The sequence below is a fragment of the Tamandua tetradactyla genome, chromosome 11 (genome assembly GCF_023851605.1).
Source record: "Tamandua tetradactyla isolate mTamTet1 chromosome 11, mTamTet1.pri, whole genome shotgun sequence".
NCBI lineage: Eukaryota > Metazoa > Chordata > Mammalia > Pilosa > Myrmecophagidae > Tamandua > Tamandua tetradactyla.
In genome coordinates, this window is record NC_135337.1 from 11,046,873 (window position 1) to 11,074,465 (window position 27,593).

Genomic DNA, 27,593 nt, shown 5'->3' on the forward strand with positions numbered 1-27,593 from the left:
CTTACATAGTAAGTACTACAAAAGTATTCATTTTTATTATAAAATGAATCAATAGCACCTGTCCTCCAGAGTGCCTGTGAAGATCACATGGAAACTAAAAGAACCACCAGGACCAAAGGAGTAAAGATCCAATACTCAGCACCAGCTTCCCAGCTCTTCTTCCTTCTAGACTTGCCCTGGTGCTGGGAGCTGGGGCAGAATTGTATGTTGAGGGCAGCTATATCTCTGCCCCCATATAGGACGGGGCCAACCTTGACACTTCAGGATTTTTCATTCTCCCATTATTTTCCTCCTAACTTTTAATCCCTCCCTTGCTTTGTCTTCTCTGCTCCACAGGCTGTGTAGCTGGACAGGCTGGACAGGGAACAAGGAGTTTCTGGTCCCCTTTCCCCAACCAGTCTCCAGGTTGTTCCGGTGACTTTACTGAAGCTCCTCTGAGCAGGTCTACAGAGATAGAAAGAGCCCTCAGGAGTGTTTGCTAGATCCTCTCTCTCTCACTAAGGCTGTCATCCATGTGGCTGGCCCCTTGTAGGCCACCTATGTCTTCCTTTCCAGGTTCTATATGCCAGCCTCACATAGAACATGCAAGGACAGGTGGAAAATGTGGGGAGGGCTTCCTTGAGGCCAGGCTGGGAGGACTTCTAGAAAGTCTCTTCTTTTTCCTTGACCACGTTTAGTTTTTTATCTCAGGCTAGTGGGTGGCAAATCACTACTTACTGGGAGTGGAGACGCCGAGGGCAGATTTGAGGGCATTCATGAGAGGGTATTTGCCTTGTCCACAGAAAGTGCCTGTGAAGTCATCCAGGTCAATGGCCCACACCATGGCCCCTCCAAAGCTGTTCTTCAGCAGCCACTCAGCCTGTGGGAAGGAAGGGAGGACTGTGAAGTAGCCTCACACAAGTACAGGAATGGCTGCAGCAAAATGAGAGGAGAGGACAATGACCCAGTGACGGGGAGGAGGGAATGGGGGTGGCTTCCCCGCAGCAACTTTGAGGAATTGATTGGCATACTTTTGTGCACAGATACATTTACTACTACCAAATCAGGGAGAAAGAGCAACTTTCCTCTGCCCTCTGTTATTGCAAACTATCTTCTGAGAAGGCTTGTCTGAATTGGGACTAGGGTGGGTGGCAGTAACAAAACAGATAGCCCTTCACACAGCAAAGTGTTTGGGCAGAGAAAGAGGGTTCCAAGTGCCTCAAGAAGCACAGATTGGAGCGTTGGAGCAGAATGAGAGCAGAACAGGGGAAAGGGTCAAGGGACAGTCTTGAGGAATGGGAGGGAGGAGCGGATGCACAGTCTAGGGAAGAAGAAAGACACCGGCAACTGAATGGGGGCAGAAGGGGCTGACCCAACTGCAGGGCCCGCCGCTTCGTCACTGGCTCACTGTGAGACCTTAGGCGCTCCCTGGACCTCATCTCACCTTGCTGCTCTTAAGTGTCTCTTGGGTCTGTAGTCCAAGGACACATGGAGAGCAGGCCCCCAACCCTCTCCTAACCACACAGAAGGAAGGGTAATGAGATTACCTTGATGGTGAAGCTTTTGGGGTTGTCATATCCAATCCACTGGTTCCCCTTGTAGGCATAGGGCACCTCCTGGGGTGCATTCCACACCTCGGTGGCCCCTTTCAGGAAGGAGCAGACCTAGGACAGGCATGGGAGCAACAGTCATGACTCAGAAGCATGCTGCTCTGTTCTGGCCGCCTCTCCCTCTTCCCTCCCTCGCCTCTATGGAAAACGCCTTCTCCTCACTGCCCCCACTTGCTGGAAATAAGAGCACATGGTTCCAATTTCATCCCAACCCCTGCCTTGCTTTCCAGTCCAGTGGGACAGTGGAGAGAGCACTGGACAGAGAGAAAAGACATGAAATTCATGCCTGTGTCTGCCAATAACCATCATTGTGACAATGAACAAAGTAGGTTCTTTTTACCTGATGCCCCACTTCCCCTTTAAAAGGCATTTGCCTATTCTTATGTGAAAGAATTTTTGCCTCAAAAGAGCTAACAAGGAGATAGTAGAGCATAATGGTTAGTGTCTGAGATTCTGGAGCCAAACAACTGAGTCTTGAATTCTAGCTCTGCCACTTACTACTTCTTTGTCCTTGAGAAAATTATTTAACCCCTCCATGTCTCAGTGTTATCTGTAAAGTGGGAATAATAACATATCTCATAATTTGTTGAGATAAATGAAGTGATAGGTAAAAAGCACCCAGAACAGTGCCTGGCCATCATTTGTGCTCAGTAAATATTAGTTACTACCAGTATTAAACATTCACATGTGCTTTGAAAAGGTCAAACTCAAGATGTTTTATCAGTCATTCACCTTACCCTTTCTTCCCCACTACATACACAGCACAGCAGCATACTCAGAGCAGCCTAATCAATTGAGTTTCCTCTACTGGAGAGTATAGATTCTCTCTCCATGGAAGTATCTTCAACACTTTGGAGCAGGAAGAGTGGTTCTCCCTGGTCACTCGGGTCCTCTGAGGATATTACCTCAAAGTAGGCAAGAGTCCCGGCCTCCTGAGTATAGGGTCCAGCAGTCCCGGGGCCAGAGGTGGGAGCATCCAGGCCATGGTTGGCAGGGTTAGTGAGAGTGAAGGTGCGGGCATATGCCCCAAAGCCCACCATCAGCTTCTCAGCAGGGGCACCTTGGTCCTTCCAATAGTTCATTGCATAATCCTGGAGGCATGTAAGGAAGATACCATTACGAAGCAACCAAACATATGCCCAGAGACCTGTGGAATAACCTAGGTTTTCTGCCCAATTCCAGATACCACATCCAGTCAAGTCCCTTCCACATCCAATTTATAGAAAGAAAAGGAGCACCCTCCCTTCTAGAGCTGGATTTTGGAGGCATCTTCAGTCAATAGCCCCATTGTTTAGGTAGTAGGGCCCAGTGTGAACTGGGAATGAAATGTTTGCTCTCATCCTCCATTCCCCTATTCCAGACTTGGCATTTGGGGTCTGACTGGAGTGCAGCCATGCCGTCCACCTGTCTTCCCAACTGGCTAAAATATGGCAAGTCAGAGTTGTTTGCATGTGGGGTAGCCACCTGGAAGGCATTTCTCTGCCAATTTTTAAATCCCTGGTTGAATTCTCCTCTGCAATCATATCCAGTTCGTGTACTTACCCAACTATTAATCATTAAGTGAAATCACTATTACAGCTGCCTAAACCATGTGAGGAAGATTAACCTCATGGGATAAGAAAAAGGGAAGGGGAGGAGAGAAAAAGTGGGAGCAAGATGGCTCATAAGATGTGCTCCTAGCATAAATAGAAATGATATTTTTAGAAATTCTCCAATGTTTGAGATTATCTCAAATCCCTATTCAGCTTCCTTTGATATGAAGGATAAATGAATGCAATTAATCATTGGGACAGGGAATAAAGAACATGCGCTGCATTAGGAAAGAAGCGAAAGAGCATGCCTCCTAAGCCTCTGATGAACTCTTGTCTTCTTCTTCCCATCCCTCCAGCTTTCCTGATCTCCCTTTCAGTCCTGGGTCAGGGATTACATGGTTTGCTTTGAAGTGATCTGTTTGGGCTGGCTGTTTTGAACCCACTTCTTCACTCACCACATTGAAGAACTTATAGTCTCCTTGGTCATTGGGTCCTGCAAACAAAGGGCTGTCTTCTCCTGTGAAGCCCTCCCAGGAGCCCCTTAGGTCGTAGGTCATCACATTAATGAGGTCCATGTACCTTGGGTTTACGGAGAGGGCAGAAGAGAGAGAATTGACCTAAAGGAATTTAGGCTGTCCATCCCACTCCCCCTAAAGCTCATAGCCCCTGCAAAATATGTTATTTATTATTATGCCATAAGATTATTAATCTTTATTCCATTCTCCCTCACCCTTATATCCAAAATACATGGCACAAAGAAGACACTCCCGAATCAGTTTTTGGCTGCGTTCAGATCTTCAGGACTTGTAGAAATTAATTAACTCAATTAACCTTCCCTAAATAGCCTTTTACCATAAAGAACCTTGGAAATAGTTTGGAAATAAGGCCAGGGCTCATGCTGGCGTACATGCCTCTCCCTTAAGTGTTGGGGTCGTCTTATTCCTTTCAGATAGAGCTTATTCTGTCCAGGGTACCTGAACACTGGCCACTGGTATCTGGGCATTGCCACATTATGGGGAGGGTGCCAGGGGCACTGAGCTCTGACCTGGCTCTTGGGCTTGAGGCTTACTTACTTAGACATCTCAGGGATCTGGTAGGCAGTCTCAATGGTTCCTTTGCCAGCTGATACAGCAGCAGAAATCAGCAACCTGGGCTTGTTGCTCTGGGTGGCTTCTTGCTCAAAAGCCTCATACATTTCCTGAGAAACAGAGGACAGTGTTAGAGGAATAAATAAGTCTGTGACAAGGTCATGATTTTTACAAAGAAAGCTGCAAGGTGCTCAATTTAGAGTTCTTTGGTCCTACAAGCTATCAGTGGTTCTTGAAGACAACAGTGAGTTGTCTCCCAAGAACCAGGAAATGAGGGGCATTTGGTCACCCTCTGAGAGTTTAAATGAACAAATAATGAGCAGAGCTGAAAAATTAAAGAAAAAAAAGTTATTTTAAGGAGAAAAAATGGCTCCTAACCTTGCAAGCTGTATGTAATTGAATCTAATGATCAGAAAAATCATGCAGACGAGGCAACAAGAGTATCAAAGCAAACACTGGTGTTCAACAAAGCTCCGTCCAGGGGAGAGGGCACCCTGACCCATAACTATGACTGGTCCTGGTAGCAGGAGTGGCTCTTCCCTGGAAGTACATGCACCCATCTCTCAGAGGCTGATGCTATTGGACACCCCAGAACTTTAAGGAACTCAGCTGGGCCTAGATACCGCCCACCAAGGGACTGCTTGAGGAAAATCTCACTTCCCATATCTGTGCCTAGAAATAAAGAGGACAGTCCTCTTGGCAGGTATATGTCTCACTGTAAATCTCTTAATTATCATTATTCTGTCATGCACCAGTCTCTATAATTTGGGTAATGTGAGTTTTCTCTGAAAGAAGGAACTGTCTTGTACTAAAATATCAGGCTTTGACTGGTAAGAATGTGCACACTCTGGGCTGTGGTGCATTCAGTCACTCACTGAGCCCCTCATCAGACTAATAGAGGCTTTGCAACCCATTGTGGGCCAGATTCTATGTTATTTGGAGACAGGGAGGGTGAGTCACCTTTAACAGGACAGTGAAGAGCTGCTGGGTGTCAGCTGGGCTGCCACGATTGCCTGGGTACTCCCAATCAATGTCCAACCCATCGAAGTCGTACTTCCTCAGAAATTGTATGGCTGACTGGATGAAGGTCTGGCGGTTCTCAGCAGTGGCCACCATATCAGAGAATCTGGAATCAGCAAGTCATTACTATCTTACCAGCAGTGATGGACTTGGACATGAACTTTCCCAAAATTCTCCCGTGGGGCACTTTGGGAGTGAACTGGAGGAAACAATAGTGGCCTAAGTCCTCAGGACTCCATCTTGTCACTTAGCCTCCTATTTGCTCAGACACACATCCAATTTTTCAATCATTTATTCAACAACTAATGAGTGCTAGGGTAAGGATAGTTAATAAAATAGAACTTCTGCTCTGGAGGAGCTCACATAGAGAAAGGCACAGACAAATAAATAGGGAATTACAATGCCATATGTTAAGAGCTATGATGGAGATAAGCCAGATTTCAGGGAGAGCTGGTCAGAGAAGGGTCTTAAAGTGTCTGAATTGGGGTTTGAGACCCACGAGCTTCCCTCTTCAGAGAAATTCAGAGCCCATGGAAATTGGAAAAGACTGAGTAATCTGGGACTGATTCAGTCCACTCATATACTCTTACCCCTGGGTTCCAAAGTTCCAGCCACCAACAGACAACAGGGTTTTCAGTTCCGTGTTGCTGGAGATGAGAAAGATACACATATAAAAGGAATTCTACTGGCAAAGAGATATCATCTGCTGGTCATTCCTCTACTCTCACATCCTACACCTGAGCAGCCTCAGAATGGGGCAGGGGTGAGGTAGGGATGGGGGTGGGATTTCTCACAAGTTTATGATCTTGTGTTGGGAGCAGCACTTCTATAGAAACAAGGTGCCCTCTTGCTATGGGTACCTCCAGGGTACAGTATAAATACTCATTGGACAGTGCACCGATGGATCTTGGTGTGGCAGGGAGCTTTGGCAGAAGAAGAGGCAAGGCACGCAAGGAAGGATAGAAAATCTAAAAGCAGTCCCTTAGCACAGATTGGAGCTGCTGACCTAACAAAGACCAGAAGCTTAAAAGTCTAAGTCCCTCAAAGGAAAGTATAAGTAGTAGGGAACAGTGGAAGTGTCCAGCATTTACTGAGTGCCTACTGTCAGGTACTTTACATACATTGCTTTTGTGGCCCTTACAATTGACCCAATCAGGAACTATTAATCTCACTTTCACTTTCAGTGAGTTCCAAGGTTGAGTAACTTGTACAAGATCACGCAGCTAGTAAGGTGGAAAGTCCCTTGTGGATAGCACACAAAATACAATACTGAGGACCTAGTGAGAAAATAACCCAGAAGAAAGTCAGCAACCTGCCTCTCTTAGGAAGAATGATGTTAACAGCCCTGCCAGTGAAGCATGAGAGTGATTGTAGATGATCCTCAAAGGCTGAGAATTCTGATGTCAATGTATCTTAAGGAACTTCTGAAAACCCTAAATGAAAGCCTCCAATCCAGCACAGAACCCAAGCCCAGGACTCACTAGTTCTTGAGGCCATTGATGCCAGCATAGAGGGCCTCATCGTTCCACTCGATGGTCGCGATCTGGTTGTTGGTCATGCCAGCGAAGGCATAGATGATGTGTGTGCAAAGGCAGGGGTCCACATTCTCAGGCATATAGCGGGCAATCCCAGGCCGGTACTGGCTCCAGTTGGTGAAGTAACAGACAATTTTGGTTGCTGTGCCTGGAAGGACAGAGAAATAAGAGGTATGCCCTGCCCTGACTGACATCTCCCAGTAACTCACCCCCAGGTACCCCATACAGCCTACCCTCACATGGGATACTTACCCAGCTGTAGCAGCAAGGCCAGCCCTAAAGAAGAAAACAGACCTTAGTCAGAGAATGCCAGGATCATCCTTTCCCGGTTGGGAAGAAATAGATCTGGGGTATCACTGGTCAGTAAATGGAGAAGGGGCACTGGGCCCTGATGCACCCTCTGCAATATAAACTCTTCCAACTTGGGCTCCTGCATAATACTACTGGAGAAGGTGGTTAAGGTAGGCATTCAACAAGCTATATAGCTCAGGAATCAGGAAGAATTGTGGTTATTCTTTCAACAAACCCATATTAAGTCTCCAATACTGGTGAGAAAAAAGAAAAAGTGGACAAGAACTCTGACCTCAGTGAGCTCACAGCCTAATTGGGAAGTCAAACCTGTAAACAAGTAAGTGCAATGCAATGCAACAAGTGATAAATTGAGATATACATAGAATAGTATGGAAAACAGAGCTCAGGAAAGAGTACCCAAGAGAGGTGATGTTTGCACTGGGCCTCCCTTTTCTCCCTCTGGGCTCTCTTGGTATTTGTGCTAGCTTATCTTTATCAAAGCACTTACACTGAAAGATAATTGTTTATTGGTCTGTCCACTAGACTGAGCTCCTTCAGAGCTGTGACTGTGTTCATATATCAGAGCCCCTCTACATAGCACAATACCTGACATGTAGTCAACTTTATCAATGTGCATTTTGAATGAACCCTAAAGATAAGCAAAATTGATAGGAAAGGGTAGCAGAAGAATTGGAGGTAGAGAACAGAGGGGACCCCTTCCCATAGCAGTCTCTTCACACTAAGGCCTAGAACTCACCTTTTCCACAACCAACTTCACTCTGCTTTTCAAGTCATAGGATGCTTCTGAATTTTATTCCCTTCCAACTCACCTAACCACATACTGCTTTGCCCAGCAATGATCACTCTCCTTGGGCACCTATCCACAGTTTGGTCTCATCTCTGGGGAATAAGTCAGCATTCAGGTAACTGCCCTTTCAGGTCTTCTCTTCCTGACCTCCCCAATCCCTCTCATCTGTCCCCAGGATGCCACATTCAGAAAAACATGTGTCTCATTCATTTTTTCTACTAATTGCTCATGTTAGTGTATTAACTCATGATCAAGTCTAGCATTGAGCTTTCACTCTATGTCTGGCACAGAATAGGAAGGACAAGCCCAAGTCTTCTATCATTTTACCCATGGGGGAAAAGCCTTGTCCTTGTCTGACAGAGTGATCCATTTTCTCTCCCATAGGAAGACCTTGGAGGCTCTTTGGGCTCTTCCTTTCTGCCACTATATTATGAATCCTAGGATACAAGAAGAGATGAAAGAAACAGTGCAGTGGGATAGGAGATGGCAAGTAAAAGGACTAGAAAGAGCAACTGCCCTGAATGTGCAACTAGGCTCTCCTGGGAAAGACTCACCAGCAAGAATCAGCATTTTGCCCATTTTGATGGGAAGTCCTGAATGTGAGTTCCAGGCCTCAAAGGCTTTTTATAGGGAGCGCTATTGACCCTTCTACCCCGCACCTGGTTTCCTTCAGCAGGCAAAGTAGGAGCTCAAGGATAAAGGGGCAGGGGTGCCATGTGACTCCCCTTCACCCTCTGACTCTTATCCATGCTTTCTATCTTGAGTAATCAACCCAAGAACGCAATGGGGACTTTGTACGAACAATCGCAAAAATGAACTGCCTGTTGACTGAAGGTACATTTAGCAAAATGGCATATCTGGCACACATTTGAGGTTAACCTTGGGCTCAAAGTCATTACAGAGTAAGAATAGGCTCTGTGGGCCAAAAGAGACCAGCTGGATACCAGGGGAGGGTTATGGACAGGGGAAGTCAGACAACCATTTGACCAGGCTTTATTCTTGGGAAACAATAGTGGGCAGCCCTGCCCAAGCCCCTCTTCCTTGATTCTATTATAACAATAGATGTTAAGTAGTGACTAGAAGTCTGTAAGGGTTCATCAAATTCAAAGTGAGAAAGCGTAATTTTTCAAAGTTGCCTCTTTTTAATTGAAGATTACCTATGGTTTACATAGGAAAGAAGAAATTCATCTGGGACAAAGACATTTCTAACTTGGTTTTGACTCAGAAGGGAAAAGAAGCAAGAAATGGGAGAAGGACCTAGGGAGCCATGCATATCAGAGAGAAGACAGCTGCAAAAATACCCATGACTCGAAGCTCTGAAAATTACAGTATTGAAGGACCTGCCTTTTCCCACTCCATGCCCAACTTTATTTACTATCTGAATAAAGAGCAGATGATTTGGGTCGCTGTGCCTAGAAGGGCAGAGAAGTAAGAGGTAGGTAAAATCTCCCAGTCTCCCACCCCCAGGTACCCCACACAGCCTACCCTCACATGGGATATTTACCCAGCTGTAGCAGCGAGGCCTGCCTAAAGGGGAAAACGTGCAGCATCTTAGGTCTCCAGATTGTGTCTGGCACTAAAAGGCAATGAAAGGAGCAAAAGTGGGCCTTCTGTCCTCCAAGGTGGGCCTGGCATTATCTTTGGCATTGATACCTTCCCCAGGGCATCGACCCAGATTGACTGAAATATCATCCAGGAGAAGGTGGCATTGCTAGCTGTACTCTCTGTATAACCATGTGAGGGAGTGTAGTGATATCTTCCAGGAAGCTACCAGGTAAGTTAAGATTTTCTGAAAGATTCTGCTCAGACTCTTGAGAACTTCTAGCCTAGACCCATTTAAGGGTAGGAATGGGTCCCCGTGACTTCAGTACAAGTATGGGGATGCATCAGGGCTCAGGGACACCCCCAAGGCTATCTCCACAATCATCCCTTAGTCCTTCCCAGGTCTTCAACTCAGTTTGGCCTCAACTGGAACCCTATGAGGCTGCCAAAAACTTGAGGCATTGACTAACTAGAATCATACGACTCTTAAAAGTAACAACAGCTAACAATCACTCAATACATGCGATGTGTTGAGTGCCTCACATATATGAACATATTTCATCTTCAAAACAGCCTTTTGAGGCAGATGCTATGATTATCACCTATTTTACAGATTAGAAAAACTGGGGCACAAAGAGACAAAATAACATCCCAAGGTTCATACAACTGATGAGAAGCAGAGCTGCAATCCAAGTAGGGACAGCCTGACTCTAGAGCCTGAGTTTTTTTTTTTTTTTTTTTTTTTAACACGGGCAGGCACCGGGAATCGAACCCAGGTCCTCTGGCATGGCAGGCAAGCATTCTTGCCTGCTGAGCCACCGTGGCCCGCCTGAGCCTCAGTTCTTAACCATTATGCTCCACTGCTGATCACCCACTCTGTTCCCATGCAACTCTCAGATATGGCTCCTCTTTGGCAGAGGACTCTTGGCCTTAAAAGATCACCTCAAAGAGGTGGTCTAGGGTAAAAGCGATTAACCAAAGTCTCTCCCCACTCTAGCCAAAAGAGAGACCCGAATCTCCTTAAACTGCTCCTGGATGTTTGTGAAGCAAATTGTTCTCTCCTGTAGTAGGGTTGAGAGAGGGTTCCATAGAGGATCTTAGGCTCTACTTAAGGCCAAGATTAATGTGCTAGGCAGCTGTCCATACTCTGCCTTGTGCCCCGTGTCACCAGGAGTGTGACAGGAGTGTTAACAAACACTTCAATAATACCCATGATGTGCCAGGCTCTGGCCTCAATGCTTTACAAGTATTAATTTATGAACCCTCACAAATACAGGAGGTTGGTATCATACTATCCTCATTTTACAGATGAGAGAACTGGGGCACAGAGGAGTTAGATAACTTGCCCAAGATCACACAGCCAGTAAGTTTGTGACAAAGTCAGAATGTGAACCCCAGTATTTGACTCAAAACTGTGATTTAATTACTTCCTGATTCTGCTTCACCAGAACTGGGATTATCAGGGGAAGTAAAGGACTTTTTCTGGAGTTAGAAAATCAGAGAGGTGCCCTAAGAAGGTAACATCTACCTCATAGTTAGAGGACCTGAAAACTGGAGCAGCATTTAGGAGGACCTCATGGGCTAACTTCCCCAGTCTCCAACAGCGGTGGGCACACCAGTTCCTTGATAGGCATGTTTTTTTCCGTCATAACTAAAGGAGTATTTGAAAGCAATTTTGAAACAAATCTAGTATTCTCACCCTCTCTTTCCTTCAGATCAAGTGCCACCATGTTCTGAGATTCAATCTAGTCCCCAACCCTTACTAGATATGTGAACTTACCTCCCTGAATTCCAGTTATCTCATTGCAAATTAGTTCAAAAGCCATGAGGATTAGATATGGGCATGAAAGCCTTGTTTAAAAGTTAGGATAAAAATTTTTTTTTCCAGAAGGAAAGAATTGGAAGAAAGCAAAAAACACAGTTCATGAACTCAAGTGTCTACTTCAAGGTAATAGGGCTTTGGCAAGAGCCTATCAACACTGGCCATGGCATATCCAAAGTGTCTAGAATAAGCAAGACCAACTGTGAGTGGAGGGAAGGGAGCATTAGCAATGACTGAGATTCTATTTCTCAATAGTCAGTGAATAAAGGGTCATGATTTATTTTGATTTAGAAAACTAAAACAAGCTGATGTTTTTATATCTAAGCATTGTCGTCACGACTCAATGTTTATTCCCCCTACCCAGATAAAGAAAGCCCTTGGCTCATAATGTGTTCAATAAATGCTTGCCAAAATTATTGTTAATTTTTTAAAAGTCTATGGGAAACTTACATAAAAGATAGAACTTCCTGATCATTAAGAAAACAAGGCAGAAAGTCCAAATTAGCACAAGAAAAAGGTCAACCCTAATATTTGTAGATGATTTTCCCCAATCTCCTGTGCCCTGCTCTGCCCACTCCCAGCCCTAGTCCAGACTCTGTTACCTTAGGGAGCTGAGGTTTCTCTTGATTGGCTGGAATAGGGGATAGAGGCCCTGGCTGCAGGATTTGCCCAACCAGACAAACAGGCGCCACCACTTGGCCAAGTTCACACATGAACCTAACCGTGACACATTGCATAGGCTGCCTTTGTACTTTCTTGACAAAGTTCCTTGATGCACAAAGGTGTTTAATTTTGAGGGCCCCATGTATCTACTTCTTTCTTCAATGCTCATGCTTTGGGTGTGAGATCTAGAAAACCGCCTCTTATTACAAGTTTTATATTTCCCTATATTCTCTTCTAAAAGCTTTATGGTCTTAGCTATAATGTTTAGGCCTTAGATCCATTTTTAGTTCATTTTTCTATAGAGTATGAGATTTGGATGCTCTTTCATTCTTTTGCATATGGATAGCCTGTTCTCAAAGCCACATTTATTGAAGAGGCTGCTCTGTCCCTGGTAGGTTGGCTTGACTGCCTTATCAAAGATCAATTAATCTCCTTGCATTCATAGATGGGAGAGTCTATATCAGAACATTCTATTCAATTCCATTGGTCAATATATTGATATTTTTGCCAATGCCATGCTGTTTTGACCACTGTGGCTTTGTCACATGCTTTAAACACAGGTGGTGTGAGATCTCCCACTTCATTTTTCTTTCTCATGATATGTTTAGCTTTTGGGTCACCTTTCCCTTCCAAACAAATTTGGGTATTGGTTTTTCTATTTCTACAAGGTAAGTTTTTGGGATTTTAAATGGAATTGCATTGAATCTATAAATCAGTTTGGGTAGAACTGACATCTTAAATATATATTTAGTCTTCCAATCCATGAACAAAGTATGTTCTTCCATTTATTTAGGTCTTCCCTGATTTCTTTTAGCAATTTCTTGTAGTTTTCTGTGTATGTCTTTTGTATCCTTAGTTAAAATTATTCCTAAATATTGTATTCTTTTTGTTGCTATTGTAAATGGATTTTTTTCTTGATTTCCTCCTCAGATTACTCATTACTAGTATATAGAAACACTACTGATTTTTAGGTGTTACTCTTGTAACCTTCCATTTTGCTGTACTCTTTTATTAGCTCTAGTAGTTTTGCTGTAGATTTTTCAGAATTTTCAACATATAGTATATCATCTGCAAACAGTGAGGGTTTTACTCCTTCCTTTTCAATTTGGATGCCTTTTATTTCTTTTTCTTGTCTAATTGCTCTGGCTAGAACTTCCAGTATAGTGTTAAATAACAGTGGTGTCGGTGGGCATTCTTGTCTTGTTCCTGATTTTAGAGGGAAAGGATTCAGTCTTTCCCCATTGAGGATGATGTTAGTTGTGGGTTTTTCATATATTCCCTTTATCATGTTGAGGAAGTTCCCATCTATTCCCATCCTTTGAAGTGTTTTCATCAGGAAAGGATGTTGAATTTGTCAGATGCCTTTTTGGTATCACTTGAGATGATCATGTGGTTTTTCTGCTCCTGTTTGTTGATATATTATATTACATTAATTGATTTTCTTATGTTAAGCCATCCTTGTATACTTGGAATAAATCCTACTTGGTCATGTTGTATAACTCTTTTTATGTGCTGCAAATTTGATTTGCAAGTATTTTGTTGAGGATTTTTGTATCTATATTCATTGGAGAGATTGGTCTGTAATTTTCTTTTCTTGTAATATCTTTGTCTGGCTTTGGTATTAGGGTGATGCTGGCTTCATAGAATGAGTTAGGTAGCTTTCCCTCCTCTTCAGTTTTTTTGAAGAGTTTGAGCAGGATTGGTACTAATACTTTCTTTAATGCCTGGTAGAATTCATTTGTGAAGCCATCTGGCCCTGGACTTTTCTTTTTGTGGAGCTTCTTGATGACTGGTTCAACCTCTTTACTTGTGATTTGTTTGTTGAGGTCGTCCATTTCTTCTTGAGTCAATATTGATTGTTCATGCCTGTTTTAGTTTGCAAGCTGCTGGAATTCAATATACCAGAAATGGAATGGCTTTTAAGAAGGGGAAATTATTAAGTTGCTAGTTACAGTTCTAAGGCCATGAAAATGTTCCAGTTTAAGCAAGTCTATAAAAATATCTAAATTAAGGTGCCAACAAGTGGTTACCTTCACTCAAGAAAGGCTGATGAAGTTCAGGGTTTCTCTCTCAACTGGAATGGCAAATGATGAACATGGCAACGCCTGCTAACTTCCTCTCCAAGTTTATTGTTTCATGAAGCTCCCCCAAGGACATTCTCCTTCTTCATCTCCAAAGGTCTCTGGATGTGTGGGCTTCTGTGGTTCTCATGGCTCTTTCCTTTCATGACTCTGTTGTGGCTCTCTCACTCTCTCTGTCTTCTCTCTCATGGCTCTCTAAAATCCTTCCTCTTATAAAGGATTCCAGTAAACTAATCAAGACCCACCTGGAATGGGTGGGGCCACATCTCTGTGACAATAATCTAATCAATTTTCCAGCCTAGAGAGCTAGATAAGTATTGAAAGAAACGGCTGCCCCCACAAAATGGATCAGGGTTAAAACTTGGCTTTTCTAGGGTGCATAATCCTTCAAAACAGCACAATGCCTTTCTAGGATCTTGTCATTTAATCTACATTGTCCAGTTTATTAGCATATAGTTGCTCATAGTGTCCTCTTATTACCTCCTTTATTACTGTAAGGTCAGTGGTTATGTCACCTCTTCCATTTCTGATATTTCCGATTTTATTTATTTGGTCTCTCTCTCTCTCCTCTCTCTCATCAACCTAGCTAGGGATTCACTGGTTTTATTGATTTTTTTCAAAGAATCACCTTCTGGTTTTGTTGACTTTCACAATTGTTTTCATGTTCTCAGTTTCATTTATTTCTGCTCTAATCTTGGTTATTTCTTTCCTTTTATTTACTTTGGGATTAGTTTGCTGTCCTTTCTCTAGTTCTCCCAAGTGGACAGTTAATTCCTCAATTTCTGGTCTTGTTTCTTTTTTAATACAGGCATTTAAGGCAATAAATTTTCCTCTTAGCACTGCCTTTTCTGCATCCCGTAAATTTTGATATGTTGTGGTTTCATTTTCATTTGCCTCAAGATATTCACTGATTTTCTTGTAATTTCTTCATTGACCCAAAGGTTGTTTGAGAGTGTGTTGTTTAGCTTCCATATATGTGTGAATTTTCTGACCCTCTGCCTATTATTGATTTCCAACTTCATTCCATTATGATCCAAGAAGGTGTTTTCCATGATTTCAATCTTTTTAAATTTATTGAGACTTGCTTTGTGACCCAGCATATAGTCTATTATTGAGAATGAGCACTTGAGAAAAATGTGTATTCTGCTAAACACTTGTGGGGAGTAAGGGTTTATAAATGTCTGTTAAGTCTAGTTCATTTATTGGATATTCAATTCTCTGTTTCTTTATTGATCCTCTGTCTAGATGTTCTATCCATTGATGTGAGTGGGGAATTGAAGTCTCCAACTATTATGGTAGAGGTGTCTATCTTTCCCTTCAGTGTTATCAGTGTTTGTCTCATGTACTTTGGAGCACTCTAGCTCAGTGCATAAATATTTATAATTGTTATGTTGTCTTGTTGAATTCTTCCTTTTATTAATACATAGTGTACTTCTTTGTCTCTTTTAACTGTTTTGTATTTCAAACCTAATTTGTTGAATATTAGTATAGCTATTCTTGCTCTTTTCTAATTGTTATATGCATGAAATATCATTTCCCAACCTTTCACTTTCAACCTATATTTGTCCTTAGATCTAAAATGAGTCTCCTGTAACCAGCATATAGATGGTTCCTGTTTTTAAATCAACTCCGCCAGTCTGTGTCTTTTGATTGGGGAGTTTAATCCATTAACATATAGTCTTATTACTGTAAAGGCAGTACTTTCCTCTACCACTTTATCTGTTGGATTTTATATGTCATATCTAATTTTTTTCTCTTTTTACCTTTACTAATTGTCTTCATTTCTATACTCTCCTCCAGACTTCTCTCTCCTCCCTTTTCCTATCTGCCTGTAGTGGACCCTTTAGTAATCCTTCCAGAGCTAGTATCTTGGTCACAAATTCTTTCAGTTTGTATGAAAATATTTTCAACTCCCCCTCATTTTTTGAAGGATAGTTTTGCTGGATATAGAATTCTTGGTTGACGGTTTTTCTCTTTTAGAATCTTAAATATATCATACCACTGCCTTCTCACCTCCATGTTTTTTGCTGAGAAATCCACACACAGTCTTCTTATTTGGGCTTTTCTTGTATGTGATGGTTTGCTTTTTACTTGCCACTTTCAAAATTCTCTCTTTCTCTTTGACATCTGGCAATCTGATTAGTAAGTGTCTTGGAGTACGTCTATTTGGATCTATTCTGCACTTCTTAGATATGTAATTTTGTGTTTTCCATAAGAGTTGGGAAATTTTCAGTAATTATTTCCTCCATTAGTCTTTCTCCTCCTTTTCCCTTCTCTTCTCTTTCTGGGACACCCTCAACACATATATTTGAGTACTTCATGTTATTAAATTGCCTGAGACCCTGCTCATATTTTTCCATTCTTTTCCGTATATTTTCTTTTGTGTGTCAGATTTCAGATTAGTTCACTAATCCTTTCTTCTGCCTCTTCAAATCTGTTGTTGTAGGTTTCCATTTTTTTATCTCTTCTATTGTACCTTTCATTCCCATAAGTTCTGTGATTTGTTTTTTCAAACTTTCCATTTCTTCTTTTCATTTGCCCATGTCTTCTTTATATCTTCCCTCAACTGATTGATTTTATTTTTGAGGAGATTTTCCATGTCTGTTCAAACATCTTGAATTAGTTGTCTCAACTTCTGTAGCTCATTTGAATTGTTTGTGGGTTCCTTTGACTGGGCCATATCTTTGATTTCCCTAGTATGACTTGTTATTTTTTGCTGGCATCTAGGCATTTGATTTCCTTAATTACTTTATTCTGGATGTTGTTTTCTGTCTTTTTTTAGCTGAATGGCTTTGTTCTTTATCTGTTCTTTGACATTCAGTTCAACTTCTCTAGACCTCTAGCAGAGGTTCTGTTTAACTGATCAGAATTTTTCAGTTCTTGTTTTTCTGTTTCTTGCCCTGCCTATTTGGAGTCTTTTATTTTTGAGGAGGATCTCCCCAGATATTATAGACCCAAGTCAGATTTTTCCAGACCAGATGGATCCATGTCTCAGGAGGAAAGAGTCACCAGCATCAGTTTTCCCCGAGGGTGAGACCCAGCAGGTTGTCAGATTTTCCTATGAAGCCTCTAGACTCTGTGCTTTTCCTATCCTGCCCAGCATGTGGTGCTTGTCTGCCCATGGTTTCCCACTAGTGTAATATGATGTGGTGTCTTTAATTTCAGCAGACTCTCTCTGCCAGGGGTGTGGTGGAGACAGGGGTAAGGTTGTAGGTTGGCACTAATTACTTCAGTATTCCAGTTCCTGGGGCCTGAATTCCTTGAAGGAGGGATTCCACTTGAACTGGGCCCTCCCTTTCTCTTGGGGAACACACAGCCTTTAGGGAATTAACTCCTTTCAGCTGACTAGTTACTTTCTCTCAAACAAACTTAATTCCGTCCTTGCCTGGGGCAATCCTGGAGCCTGAGAAGGTTTCCAATTCTATCTAATGAGCTGTTAAGGAGTGGGAAAAAAAGCAAAAAACAAAAAACAAAAATCTTTTCAGAGTGGGACCCCCCGCTCCTTGGATTTGTCAATCAAGAGCTTAAGTTTGGTATGTAATTCGATGTATCTTCAGACTCTATGTGCCCCCTTTTCCAGTATTTTGTACTGTCTGACTCAAAAAGCTTCTGTTTTGTTTTGTTTTTTCTATCAGCCTAGCCCCCATCTGCCGGGCCAAAAACTCTTTAAGTGCTTATTCCAGGTTTATCTGTGTTGGGGGCCTATTCTAAGTCATCAGAATTTGTTAATTATTCTACAATTGGAGATTAGTTGAGCTAAACACTTGCTGCCAGTAGAGTCTGTTTCCTTTCTCCTCAGGGAACCAGCCTGCCTTGCCCATGGAGGAAGGGCACCAGTCTCTGCAGCTTGGGGGACTTACAGCTCTGTGTGGGGTCTTAGCTGGTCCACCTGGTCCAGACTAGTGTATGCTTTGTGCCCGGTCACTAATGTAGACCCAGCAGTTGTTTTGAGCTGTTCCTGGCTATTTACTAGCTGCTCTGGAGGGTGAACTAAATACCACACCTCATTAAGCCACCATCCTGCCCCTCCCAGTCCCAGATTTTGGTTTTTATTTTCATGCCCATGACAACTGTTTGCAGACCTTTTCTAAAATTAGTCTCCTTCCAGGTCCAAGCTGTGGATTGTCTCCCAAGCAAAGTCTTCTTCTGTCCCATTACTATATGGCCTATTACAGCTCAAAACCTAACTTGGAGACATTCGTTACTAAATTCATATTCTTTCCCAGTCACAAGAGACATTAATGTGTTCTAAACTCAAAGTCCTACTGGGGAAAAGGAAGAAATATGGATGGAGGGGTTGGGCCAGGGAGGGGTAAGGCTTTTAGTCATTCAGCATCAACAAACATTGATTGAATATCTACTCTTTGCAATGATCTTCTGGGGGCTTATAGAGGATACATTTGCTCTGCCTGAAGGAAATTGCATTGTATTTTGGAAGGCACATATGTAAGCAGGTAAATATAACACATGAATGAAGTTTATGCTAAAGAGAGCATCACCAACGTATAAAAGAAAATTAATTTAATAGTTATTAATGTTTATTCTAGGCCAGTTACTGTATAAATGTAAATATTATTTGGTTCCAGCTTTCCAGTAACTTATATCTTTAGTGGGAAAATGAACACATAAGTAAATTATTCCTTTTTCTCCAAAACTGGAAATATTTTCCTAAAAGTGTCATTGTAGTGAATGAACATTGGGAAAAAAACTCTAAGGATATCAAAGTATATAAAGCAGAAAGTGGTAGTACCTGTTCATTTCCTAAAGAAACCAGTGATAACAGTTTAGAATACATCCTTCCTCCCTCCCATCTCTATCACTTTATCTTTATCTCTAACTCTGTGTGTGTATGTATCTTTATACACATATGTGCTGGTTTGAAAGGAAGTATGCCCCCTAAGAAAAGCCATGTTTTAGTGTGAATCCCACTTTGTAAAGGTAGAATAATCTCTATTCAATACTGTATGTTTGAAACTGTAATGAGATCATCTCCTTGGGTGATGTGATTTAGACAAGAGTGGTTGTTAAACTGGATTAGGGGATGACATGTCTTCACCCATTTGAGTGGGTCTTGATTGGTTTACTGGAGTCCTATAAAAGAGGAAACATTTTGGAGAAAGAGATTCAGAGAGAGCAGAGAATGCTGCAGCACCACGAAGCAGAGAGTCCATGAGCCAGCAACCTTTGGAAGTGAAGAAGGAAAATGCCTCCCAGGGAGCTTTGTGAAACCAGAAGCCAGGAGAGTAAGCTAGCAGATGACGCCATGTTTGCCATGTGCCCTTCCAGCTGAGAGAGAAGCCCTGACTGTGTTCGCCATGTGCTGTCTCACTTGAGAGAGAGACCCTGAGTGTCGTTGGCCTTCTTGAACCAAGGTGTCTTTCCCTGGATGCCTTTGATTGGACATTTCTGTAGACTTATTTTACTTGGGACATTTTCTTGGCCTTAGAACTGTAAACTAGCAACTTATTAAATTCCCCTTGTTAAAAGCCGTTCCGTTTCCGGTATATTGCATCCCAGCAGCTAGCAAACTAGAACAACATATATTGTTCCAAACCAGCTTTTGAAGAGGTTAATTTGGCACAGTCCTAGAGACCAAAGAACATGCTAGGCAGAGAGTTAGACATGGATTTTATTGGAACTTATGAACAGGAGAAGATTCTTCCTGATGGTGGCCAGTCAGGAAATGGAAGTTAATGCTCCCCAAAGGGGGTGGAGGAGTGCAAGGGCTCATAAGGGTTTAGAACAAGGGTGTGAGAACAGAGTTTCAGCAGGGACTTGTGACACAGAGATTTGTTATCAACAGTGATCAAAGGAGGGGAGTTTTAATGCTTTGTTTATATCATCTGTATATTCTCCCCACCACCACCCCTGAGGAGATGTGATGATCTTTAACTTTTGTCCCAGTCATTATGGGCAACTATGTGCAGGAACTTATTCTCAAAATGAAGGGGGTGCCTGGGCCCTGTGTCTGCACAACCCACCCCCATGCAACAGACTGCACGGACCATAGGACATGCATTGCATTTATACCCGCAATAAAAGTATGAGTCAACAGAACACTAGGGGGCCCACACCGAGATAACAGCCCCGCAAAAAGATGCTGCCATGGCCAAGAAAGGGAATTAAACCATTTAGACTAGGGATTTAAGATTCTTTTCCAGACTTTTCATTGCATTGAATTCTGCCAGGCCAGCTGGGTATTCCACAGTCCAATTTACAGGGGTCACAGTCCGAGGAAGACCAGTAGCATCTAAAAATGGCAAGTCTGTGCAAACCCGACATTGGGTCTGATTGTAGATACGAGTTACCACTGAGGCCCACTGTAAGAAGGTGTTTGCTAGGGCACTGCGGGCGGAAAGAAGGATGTTTATGGGGAACAACAAGGGATAATTCTTGCTGATTTAACAAAGTACGTACTAGAGTTCCATTGATTGACAACAAGGTATCAGACAGAGGAACATTATGGGAAGGTTTTAAATGCCATATATTTTCCCCTGCAAATTTTTAGAGTTCTTTACCATTTCATTAATTGTTAATTTGGGCATAAGAAGGGACTACATAGTTGTGCATAAGATTCCCATGGGAATAGGAGGCCCTGGATTGTGTCAGATGATAATATTTTGGGTGTCTCCTATACCCCATGGGCTTAAGATTTCTAACCAGTGTGGCTTCATAGGCCAGCACTGAGGCCAAAGGATCTCATTTTCTCTCATTTGTATGATCTGAGGCATGGGCAACAACAAGTTATCATTATTTCTTCTTTTAGACTGTAAAGCAGCTGGCCTTTTAATTTGTATTTTCAGAACCTACATAGTTCCATTAGCATTTCAATAGAAGCTGGGGCTGCAGCGCCCCACCCCCACCCCATTGCATTTGGAGAATTAAGTCCTGGTAAGAGTTTCCTAGTCTACTGTTGCAAGGAATTCTTATAATTTTTAGCTGTTTTTTTAAATAAATTATTCATTCTTTTTTTTACCAGGGCCCATCCTTGTAGGATTGCAGGGCAGATGGAATATCCACATGATGCTCTGATTCATGGCCCAGGATTAAGCTATCTGTCCTGTGAAAAGGTCCCCCAATCACTGTTTATTTGTTTAGGCACTCCATACAGAGCACTCACTTTCTCCAAATATTGGACGGTGGCCCATCAGTTAGACTTCCCTACTGGGAAAGCTAACAATAGTCCTGTAGCCATGTCCACAGCAGTGAAAGCATACCCTGCCCTCTCTGAGAGCAGAAGGGGACCTGTGTAATTCGCTTGCCACAGGGTCACTGTAATTTGTGACTGGCCAATATGCCCCATCTGGTGTGGGAGCTTACGTGGTCACACAGGAAACACAAAGGGCACTCCCTAGTGAGGTCCACTAGCTGCTGGTGCATGATTGGCAGCTGAACTTTCATCGTTGGCAGGTGTACCAGCTGTCTTTCCACAATTCTTGTCCTCAGAGAGGTTGACCTATGACTATCCATTGTTCCTGCTTCCAGGGTGCCATCCAGGTCATAAGGCCTTTGTAAACAGGCCACCTATTGGTACAGACAGTGCATCTCCTGATTCATGCACCATTGCTATCCATACAGCTCTTAACTTAGCCTATTGACTGCTTTGTATAGCACCAGATTCTCACCATATAGTGTCAGTACTGGCTTGTACTGCCACAGCTGTCCATGTGAGAGGCTGCCTGCTTGTGCACCCATCAATGTACCAAGCAGACTCAGGAATGATACTCATGCCTTCTATAGTGGACATTTCAAAAGCTATTTCAACTTTTGCTGTTGAATTTTCTGTATAGGACATTGGTCCAAATTTTGGGCATTTTTGCACTCGAAGGGCTGGAAATTAAATTCTTCACTGAATTAGGTAGGCTTTCTATTTGGTAGTATGCTCAACTGGACACTGCTAGAATGTGGCTTAGAAGCCATGTTGGTTAACCACCCCTGAATAGAGATGGCCATTTTCAAGGACAGGGCATCTTTGTATCAGTCCCTCTACTGGCAGTAAGGCATTATATGCAGCACGCAATTGCTTTTCCATGGGGCTGTATCTCTATTCTGCCCCTTTCCATAATTGTGATCAAAAGCCAAGGGACATTCATTTAGAATATTGCCTCTACCACATACTTCACCCAAAACCAGTATCAGTGCTGACTATGTCCAATTTATAGAGCGGGTTTGGATCTGCACCCCCTAGTGCTTATGCTTGTGCCATGGCCCTGCTTCCTTTTTCAAAAGCAGCCTCCTAGAGGTCCTTTCATTTCCAAGTACAACTTTTTCTAATTAGCATATACAATGGTTTTAACATTTGGGCTAAGTGAGGAACAAGAGGTTTCCAATACTCCAACAGCTTCAAAAAAGCCATTAGTTGTTTGTTATATGTGGCACAGGAAAACATTGTACATTATCAATTACTACTGGAGGAATAATTTTTGTCTTACTTAACTATGCAATACCTAAGAATTTGACAGGGCAGCCAAGGCATTGCAGTTTGTCATGATTTGTCATGATTGCCTATCCCCAACTCTCCAAGTGAGATAACAGTGAGCCTGAGGCTTCTTTTAGTCCTGAAAGAGTTACTGGTTAACATGACATCATCAATGTGGGAAATGGATTTTTTCATTTAGCCAAATCCTTTGCCACCAAACTGTAGCAGATGGTCAACCTATGTAAGAAACTTTGTGGGAGCACAGTGAAAGTTCTTTGTCCTTTCCAGGTGAAGGGGAAAGCAGGTTGACTGGCCCTATTTAAGGGAATACCAAAGAAAGCATTAGTGAAATCTAAAAGTGATAACGACATAATTGAATGTTAATGTCTTGTAGTAAAGAGGAAACCTTGGAACCACCCCATACAAAGGTGGCATAGCTTTAGTCTCCTGTAAACCAAGCACAGCAGCTTTCACCACTTGTTCTGGTTTGATAACCATCCACAAGTCTCCTAACAGGGGCCATGCTGTGGCTGCTGCTATTTCTTCTTACTCAATTTTAGTTTTCCTGCTATCTGTTACAAAACAGTTAGTACCTTGCTGGAGTTTTCAAGACATCCCTATACTCTTGTGGTGGTCCCTAATCATCCAGGAGGGCAGCCACCCCTTCCCACATGGATGATCGAGGCCAATTTTTCATTTACCCCATGGATTCTTCCTTTCCAAGACACATGCCCTCTACAACCAGCAGCTCTTTGGTCTCCCGGCTGGCTTACAAATTGTTCCAATGCAGCTTTTGAAGAGCTTGAGTTGCCACAGCCCTAAAGAGCAACGAACATGGTAGGCAGAGAATTAGACTTGAATTTTATTGGAACTTATGAACAAGAGAAGATTCTTCCTGATGGTGGCCAGCCGGGAAATGGAAGTTAGTGTTCCACAAACACGGTGGAGGTGTGCAAGAGTTGATAGGCATTTAGAACAAGGATGTGAGAACAAGACCCACAGCAGGGTCCTGTAGCACAGAGGTTCAGAGGCTGGTTAACAATCATCAAGGGAGGGCAGTTGTGATGCTTTCTTTACGATACCACCTGTGTATTCTCCCCCTGCCTTCCTGAGATGCGATGACCTTTAACTTTTATCCTGGTCATTGTGGGTGACGATGTGCAGTAACTTATTCTCAATATGGAAGGGTGGGCCTGGGTCTCTGCACAGATATAGATATTTTACACTCAACAATTTGTGGTAAAGCATCCTTTTCATGTCATTAATATAGATCTATCAAGTTATATGCCACTTTCAATAATTATAATCCTCTATTAATGGCTGGATATTTTGTTATTTCCACATTTCACAATCACAGATAAGCTGCAATGAGATGAGTTTGTATAAAACTCCTATCCCCATTCTCCTCTTCAAAATGTGTTTCAGTTTATACTCCCACCAGTGGTCTATGGAGCATGGCTTTTAACCACAACCTAAAAAACACTGAATATTATCGGTCTTTCATATCTTTCATATTCAAAAAAAATGGTGCTTCATTTTAATTTGTATGAAAATGAAAGGCTGAGCAACTCTTTTTTACACTTATTTATTGGCCATTAGGATTTCTTCTTCTTCTGTGAGTTGCCTGTCCATTTACTTCAACCAATTTCCTGTTGGATTGCATATTTTTTTCTTGTTGTTTTTTTTAGAAGATTTTCCCATGTCATCGTTAATCCTTTCTCACTTTTAAAAAATGTCTATTTTGTTTATAGTGTCTGCACAATTTTTAAAAATGGTTTGATGTAGTCCAATTTGCCAATCTTCAATTGAGGCTTCCGCAACTGAGCTGGGAAAGGGGACTCAGGGGAAAGACATGTAAGATGCAGGATGAAGGGATAGAAAACCGGATACAAAGACAATAATAGCAGTATAGACTAAACAGAGAGCCTTCGGTGCAGGTAAGAAAAAGGCCATCCTTCCCAAGAAAGCGTGCTTTGAAATAGGATTAAAGAGCTGTTAGAAACCATTGCTGGGTGCAGAAGAGATAGAAACCCAGGACAGCCCAACCGCGAAGTCCCAGGGATGGGAGCTAGCAGACAAGGGACCAAATGCAACTGTTGAGCATTCAGGGTGTCGCAGGAACTGAGGCTCACCTGATGGCTGGGAGTGTGAGGATTTGCATTCTTTGGTGTATAAAGCCAGATTTAAATGACAGTTCTGGGCCACCTTGATGTAAGATCTTGCAATAAGATGGGCAAGATGTAACTTTTCCAAACCAGGAGTCTGAGCTGGTCCCCAGGGAGGGCTTGATCAACTATAGTTACTGACCCAAGGTCTGGCTAGAAATGTGATTCTGAAGGGTCCCCGGTTCGGTTTCTGGAGATAGTCTCCACATCTGGAGGCAACGGGCAGTAGCACCCTCTGTTGGTGGTTGAGAGGCAGTGCAATGCCTGGTTGTCGCTGCGTTTGCTGCCCCGGGAAGTAGGGAAGAACCGTCTTCCAAAACTCCTCAAACTCTTCTTGGGATGGGGAGTCAGAAAGTTGGGAGGATGGGTAGGGAGACGATGATGCCATGACCTTGCTCACTGTGGAAGTATGGACCAAAAAAGGGGAGGAAGCAGCGGGCAGAAAAGCAGGGAAGGTCTAAGGGGGCAATGCAAAAAAAAAGGAAGAGACACTAAGTTCTAAATACACCCCCAAGCATTTCTTGTTTGCCCCAACATGCATTCCTGAGGCTTGGCACCTCCCCACCTTCCTTTCTGGGGCTCAGTCCAAAACTTGGTGTGACAGAAAGGGGCATTTGTTAACATGCCCTGAGGCAGATGAAGAAACAGGCTTTATTAGCATTCCTCAGCACAGGAACAGAGCTATCTGAGAGAGGGCCCTCTGTGGAGACAAAGCTTGACCCTGAGAGTGAAGTTAAAAGAGGCCAAAAGCCTTGGCGGAAAGGGAGAAGTGAGAGCAAGTTGAGAGAGAGCTATCTGCTCCCTCTTGAGAGGACTGGGCCTGTGAGGCCCCCAAAAAGCCTCAATAGAAAGAGCCAGGTCCAGTGAAGAGCTAAGAAGGAAGAAAGCAAAGTGCAGGAGGCACCCAAACAAACACCCATGAGAAGCCTTCATGATGAGAAAATACACTCAAATCTGTACTAAAAACAACTCCTTTATACATTCTTCTGGACTTCTTGTGTGTAAGACTATCCTGTTGTAAAGTTTAATAGTAATCCATAACCCTTCTCCCTTTTACTCAGTGAAATGTGAGGCAGGACTGTTTCTGGCTCCCCACCATATCTTCAGGACTTGTCCCCAAACTAAATAGGATCTCAATAAGTCATTATTAAATGAACAAGGACAAGAATTAATGAACTTGGTGATTCATCTGTATACTTCCAGCACCTAGCACAGCCCCTGTACACCACAGACACTTAGTCCCTCACTGAAAAATAAGTGAAGAAATGAATGCATGACCTTTTGAGAGCCCAGATTTGGTGGTTGCCAGATTGGCTCTGAGTCAAAAGATGTTGCATAAAGGCTTGCTTGGGCTGAAACATGGGTGAGAACTTTGCTCAAATACAGGATGTGGGTTGAGTGCTACTCAGCTTTCTATCTTTAAGAGTGGAAGTTGGAGTCTGAAAGTGCCTCCGATTTGTTAGTTCAGGCTGAGCAGGGGCTGCCAAACCTGCTGAATTAAGAGTTTGGATGGAAATGGAGAAAGGAGGTAAGCACCAGCCAGAACTGAGAACAAAGACTTTCTCAGAGGCTCATGCTGTGGAAGGTGGGGCCATGACCCTGGGGAGAGCCTGAGATAATCATTGATTAGCTACTGATGTACTTTTTCCAACTCTTTCCAAGGCGGAGGCTACAGAAGGTCTTTATGAAATGGGGATGAGAATCTTCTGTAGGAGTGAATGTAGGGATTAAACGTACTTAGCACCATTCCTGGTTCATAGGGTACACTCAATAAATGTTATCTAATATCGTTTTCAAATACTTTCTAGATGTTTATTTCAATTCCTTTTCACACTAATAAGGAAGGGAGGTGGAGAATGTGATGGGGCCAAAATATCAGGGTGACTTTCCCAAGTCATCATTCACTGAGTGATCTTGAGATCCTGGCTGCAGGGAAGCTGGACTGAGTGATAGCTGCTAAAGCCCTGTGATCATTCCCTGTCACAGGCTGTTCTCTGGAAACGGATTCTGAGTCAGGGTTTGGATATAAGTCATTTATCAGAGACCATTACCTATGATAGGAAATGAGAAGGTGCAGGACTGGGCAGAGGAAAAGTTGAAATGCGATGCAGGCTTAACAAAGTTTCACCCGATCTAGCAGGGAGCTCTAGAAGAAGTGGTTTCCATTAGAGATGCCCAGCGTCGGTAAAATGCCTTGGTGTTTATACCCCCACCTCACTCAATCACTGGATTTGGACTGATCTGCAAGAAGTAAAGGGATATTCACATCTGACGCAGGCCTTTTCAACACTGTCTGCTTCCTGCACCCCAACACTTTGGCAGCAAGCCCCTCGAGTGTGTGCTCCTTGAGAAAAGAGGCCTCCTATTTATGACCCTCAGCTCTCACCACCTGACACACAGAGCAGATGCTTATTACTCTAATTGTTCCTTGATGAATTCCACTTGCTTAAGCGTTACTGTACACAGCCCACATTCACAGGCATAGTCTCATCTTATTGAATGTTGGTGAGAGGGGCCTTGAGGGCAAATTGGAGGCTGATATTAAGGTGTGGAGAATCAGAAAGTCCATCTCACTGCTCATGATGGAGTGGGTCTCAGTCCCTCTAAAAGGTGTGATACACTTGGGCCTTCAAGATCCTTTTCAGCTAGTTTGAATGAGGGTATAGAGAAGTATTGAAATGGAGTTGACTGAAAAAGTCAGCTCCCAAGAGCTACAAGACAAGAACTCAGAAGCAGTACACAATGATGAGGAAGGGGTATTCAGAGGAGCTAAATTGGAGAGAGCTGGAGCTCTGGGGCTGGAGCATGAAAGAACATTCTGAGAATACTAACCACCTGGATTCTACTTCTAGCTCTAAATATAGCTGTGTCTTGGGCAAATTATTTCCCCACACTGAGTTTCAATTCCTCCACTACAGGCTAATATATACTAGCTCATTTTCTGTATCCTAGCAACTAGCATGGAGGCTGAAACTTACTACATGGTTAAATAAGTGTGGCCATGTCCAGTCATGACAGAATAACTAGTACCTAAGTCT

General features: G+C 42.9%; 1 protein-coding gene across 2 annotated transcripts in view; it reads right to left on the reverse strand.

Annotated features, from left to right (window-relative positions):
• LOC143649873 (acidic mammalian chitinase-like) overlaps window positions 1-27,593 on the reverse strand; it is a 51,844-nt gene that overhangs the window by 701 nt on the left and 23,550 nt on the right. The window contains exons 1-10 of one of the 2 annotated variants that reach the window (XM_077119933.1): window positions 8,418-8,526; window positions 7,017-7,040; window positions 6,711-6,912; window positions 5,820-5,876; window positions 5,170-5,335; window positions 4,195-4,319; window positions 3,577-3,700; window positions 2,495-2,680; window positions 1,527-1,643; window positions 718-859 (exon numbers count right to left, since the gene is read on the reverse strand). In XM_077119933.1, coding sequence (XP_076976048.1) covers window positions 718-859; window positions 1,527-1,643; window positions 2,495-2,680; window positions 3,577-3,700; window positions 4,195-4,319; window positions 5,170-5,335; window positions 5,820-5,876; window positions 6,711-6,912; window positions 7,017-7,040; window positions 8,418-8,442 — 1,168 coding nt within the window. In that variant the 5' untranslated portion in view covers window positions 8,443-8,526. Of the gene's footprint in view, window positions 1-717; window positions 860-1,526; window positions 1,644-2,494; window positions 2,681-3,576; window positions 3,701-4,194; window positions 4,320-5,169; window positions 5,336-5,819; window positions 5,877-6,710; window positions 6,913-7,016; window positions 7,041-8,417; window positions 8,527-27,593 lie in introns of those variants that run through there. The other variant, XM_077119934.1, reaches the window with a different exon arrangement.